The following is a 4,692-nucleotide window of genomic DNA, read 5'->3' on the forward strand; positions in this document are numbered from 1 at the left end:
CACACACACACACACACACACACACACACACACACACACGCACAAGAAAACAGTTCTGTATTTTTACACAAGAAAGGATAATTGTTCGTAATACATGTATCACAAATTGTGTCATTGAAATACCTGATCATATGCATCAAGACCAAACTTTTGTCTGAATGATGACAAATCAGGTAAGGCCAAGCATGGCAATTTCGCCCCATCATGTGTCACAATTGAATCCAATCCATATCTTGTATCCTTATTTGATTTTATTATTGCCACACTTCTGCATAACAGAGATGTAAAAAAGAAACAAAGCATCATAAGACTAATTCCAAAAACATTTAAACATTGTTCAGTAAATCAAGTATTTGAATATTTGCTGCCTTGTATTTGCATAAAGCATGGAAATTTTTTTCCAACAGAAGTTTTGGTGTTTTTGCAGTTCAAATACCGGTGCAGCGAGATGCTTCACATAGCTGAAGTATCTCTTGAATGAGCAATATCAACTGTGGTGGTAAGAAGTTACAAGCTCCCATAGTTAAATTGATTAAAATCAAAAGCTTTAGATAACAAATGGAAGAAATCCAAATAGAACACTGATCTCTTTCTAATACTCCAAAACTAGAATTCCAATATCTATATAGGATCCAAGGGTCTTCAAGAAAATAATGGGAGAGGAAAGGGATCTTAAGTTTAGGGTTTGGGTCCTGACATAATATTTTCAACTTAAATGTTGCAGCACATTAGAATAGACCAAGATTTAGAGGCAAATAAGAAACTTAGACATAATATGTTTTACAGACTTTATTAGGCACAAGAGAAGGTTATTATGCCAATAAAATGAAATTTGATATCAATTACTTCTAATAAATGGAAAGAAATGAAATTGAGAATTACAAGTTATATGACATCCAAAATAGCTTAAGAAAAATAATGGGTTTAGAGTGATAAGGATCTTGCAAAAATTGACTTTAGATGTGTATACGGACAAAGTGGATTAAGGGAGGGGGCCATGTAATTTCTAGAAGGATGAGAACTGAGGAGGAAAGGTTGAAAAAGCGGTGGGGAGAAGTGATTACATATCTTGCATAAATGACACAATTTGATAAGCTTCTGTTTCAATTTTGAGGTTTTTTTTATATGATTTATATCTAGTTTGGGAACTTAAGGAAAGCAGAGGAGTGAGAAATGCCAGGAATAAACAGCTGCATTTCTCATATATCACACTAAATAACAACAACCAAGCCGTAATCCCAAAATTTTTGGGGTTGGATTCTCATATATCACATAGTATCATGCAAGATTTTACACATTTATCATCGATTATATATCATATCATACAACAACACCAGCCAAGCCTTAATCCTGAAATTTTGGGTTGTCTTCTCGTATATCATATCATACAAGTAATTTTCATACACTTGTCATTGATCTAGATTGCCTGTGAATTCAACAAATTTTGACCTTTACACATCATCAAAAAACCTAAACAGACTGAACACATAGATACATATGCAAGCATCAATATGCATTATTCGAAATGCAATTTTTGGCATTAGCAGGAGTCAGGACACTGAACAGGTCGACCTATATGCTTGGACAGATGGAATGGCTCTATCGCTGCTGTCACCAGAATTAATAAACTGAAACTAAACAATTTTCTTTGGTACAGATAAAAATATGTTTAAATTCTTGAAGAATGAAATAACTAAAATGATCCAGATGCCTAATTAGATAATATTTGATGTGTAACTGATATCTATTGAGCCTCACCCATAAGTGGACCTTCCAGATTCTACAAAATTTAAGAAAGCACCAAGCTCAAATAGCCCTGCTTCGCAACAGAGACATATTCACAGGAAATGAGTCATTTTCCATGACATGAGTTAGGTGTCACTTAGATCAGGAACATATCCTGCATCCCTTAAAATACAAGTCATTTCTCTAATCAACTCATATAGCTCCTTAGATTGTTTATCACCCTTGAAGAAGAATTGGGACCCATTTTGAACCTCTATTCTGCTATAACCAGGCTCCTTTATGATCCCTGATTCCCGCATCACAGCCCTGACCTCTGCAGCATTTTCCCAAAACCCAGAGGTGGCATAAGCATTAGACAAGACCACATATTTTCCAGGATTTTCGGGTTCCAATTCAAAAAATTTCTTTGCTGCAAGCTTTACCAAGTTCATGTCTCCATGAAGCCTACAAGCCCCAAGCAAAGCACCCCATATCACTGAGTGCTCCTTACAAGGTGAGTTCAGAACAAACTCATACGCCTCTTGTAACCGGCCAGCACGCCCTAAAAGATCAACTATAGCTGCATAATGCTGCCCTCTTGGCTGAATTCCATAATCTTTGTTCATAGATGAGAAATATGCCCAACCCTCATCAAGCAAACCTCCATGGCTGCAAGCAGAAAGAACTGAAAGAAAAGTAACATAATTTGGTTTGAAACCTTCAGTTTTCATCCTATGAAAAGATTCCAAAACCTCTACAACTTTGCCATGCTGACCATAGCCAGAGATTAAAGCAGTCCACATAACAACATTCCTATTTAAAGACTTGTCAAATACCCGATGCCCATCAGATAAACTACTGCATTTAAAGTACATGTCCATAAGGGCACTATTGACTACCACATTTTCCCTAATTTGACACTTGATCATGACACCATGGGCCTGTTTCCCATGCTCGAGTGTTGCTAAAGTGGCACAAGCTCTGAACACTGATGCAAAGGTATACTGGTCTGGAATAAAACCAGTCTGTCTCATCTTGTAATAAAGATTTAACCCCACTTCTTCAAGCCCCTTTTGCACATACCCTGCAATCATTGCATTCCATGAAACCAAGCTTTTCTCCCGCAAATTATCAAATAGAACATGAGCAGTTCCTAGATCCCCTGATTTCACATACAATATCAACAATTTAGTCTTCAAATACTCATTGGGATCATATCCAACAACAACCATTAGTGCGTGGATTCTTCTCCCCTTCTTATACTCTTTTCTAAATATGCATTCCTGCAATAGAAGAGCATAGGTTCTTGGTTCCACTCGGACCCCAGTAGTGCACAACAGTCCCAAAGCTTCCCTCAATCTTCCCGAAATACAAAGACCCTTTAATGTTTTATTCAATTGGAGGTAGCTCTTGTAAGGCTCAACCTGAAAGCTGGTGATAATCACATTCCATCAATTGAACCAGTACATTGCCAAAATCTACTCTTTCCCAATTCTAAAAATAATATATGCAATTATGCATGTCAATTCCATCAAACCTTGAGCAGCTTTACAAAAATCACATTACATACATAAGTATGTATATAGTGATGGAAAATTCCATCCAAATTGCCAAATATTCAAAGTACCCAATTCACTATTCAACCTAGGATCTCACATTTGGCACAGAAAATAATACTACCCACCAAATAAATGAAGCATTTTATCAACAAACTGCATGAATTCAAGCTCAAATTCAATTATAATACATACATAAAAATGTATGTAAGAATGGCAACATTCCATTCAGACAGTCAAATATTCATACTACCTAATTCACCTGTTCACCACTGAATCTAAACATCTCATCTTTGGCACAAAAAAAATACTACCAACCAACCCGCAAAATTCAATCATAAAACATACATAAAAATGCATATAAAAGCAGCGTAACTCCAATCAACCCATTACACTACTACACCTAAGACATCTCATATTTGGCACAATAACAACACTACACTGTTCACCATTAAAAGCAACAATCTCAAAAACAACTCACGCAAATACAAGCTCAAGCTCAATTTTAATACATAAATGTAAAAGGGAACATTTCCATTCAAATAGTTAAACTACCCAATTCAGTACTGAACCTGAAAGATGTCATCTTTAACACTAAACAACACCACCCACCAAAACGAGCTAGAGTTTTATCTACAACCCACATAAATTTCAACCATGTATATAACACACACACACACACACACAAAGAAAGTAACTAAAACTAGTGAAGGTTCCCAAACCTGCCATTGCTGCTCTCAGATTGAATTCTGCGAAGAAGGGTGGTGGTTTTTCCGGCGAACATGGGGCCAACGATGACGTGAATCTCTCCGGGAGGCGACGGCGGAGTCAGTTGCTCCGTGTGTACGCCACGACTTTGGATTGAATGAATGGAACAGGTGGGAGAAACGGTGGTGGGTTTTAAATTTAGGGGAAGGAAAATTGTGGGGTTGCGTGGAAAGGATTTTGAGGCCAAGGAAAGGAGGCCAAGATGAGCGGTTTTGGGGAGGAGAGGAGTGAAGGCTGACAACGTTGGGGTCAGGAAGGACTTCATATGAGACACAGAGAAGACAGCTTTCTTTGGTTTAAGCTAGAGAAGTTCAGACTTCAGAGAGCTTTGGGAGAGAGAGAGAGAGAGAGAGAGAGAGAGAAATAGCAATTATGTTTTTTTTTTTTCCCTTTTCTTTTTTAAAAAGAAAACAATTATATATATATATATATATATTCTTTTATTTAAGTTGAAAAACAATTATCTATTAATGTATAAAATCATATAATCCGTTAAAAATCATAATTTATTTTGTCACAAAACCTAGCTTTGATAATAACAAGTACTTAGGTGGAAGTGCAGAACGATATCACTTAATATCCAAAAGTCTCAAAACTTATAATTACCAGGCAAAAATAAGAAATATAGTAAATTTTAAAACTA

The 4,692-nt window shown here is 36.4% G+C and overlaps 1 protein-coding gene across 2 annotated transcripts; it reads right to left on the reverse strand.

Moving 5' to 3' along the window:
* Positions 1–65: 65 nt before the first annotated feature.
* LOC112027896 (pentatricopeptide repeat-containing protein At4g16470) lies at positions 66–4,430 on the reverse strand. 2 transcript variants are annotated; one of them, XM_065762258.1, is made up of 3 exons: positions 4,004–4,430; positions 1,759–3,156; positions 95–268 (listed from the first exon to the last, which is right to left on the reverse strand). In XM_065762258.1, exons 1-2 carry the CDS (start codon positions 4,312–4,314, stop codon positions 1,872–1,874), a joined length of 1,596 nt encoding a protein of 531 aa, XP_065618330.1. In that variant the 5' UTR covers positions 4,315–4,430; the 3' UTR covers positions 95–268; positions 1,759–1,871. The 2 variants fall into 2 exon arrangements, 1 of the variants encoding a protein (XP_065618330.1); XR_010624475.1 differs by lacking the exon at positions 1,759–3,156 and having other exon boundaries at positions 66–268; positions 4,004–4,121.
* Positions 4,431–4,692: the final 262 nt, after the last annotated feature.

This window comes from Quercus suber, unplaced genomic scaffold, assembly GCF_002906115.3.
Source record: "Quercus suber isolate HL8 unplaced genomic scaffold, Cork oak 2.0 scaffold_449, whole genome shotgun sequence".
Classification (NCBI taxonomy): domain Eukaryota; kingdom Viridiplantae; phylum Streptophyta; class Magnoliopsida; order Fagales; family Fagaceae; genus Quercus; species Quercus suber.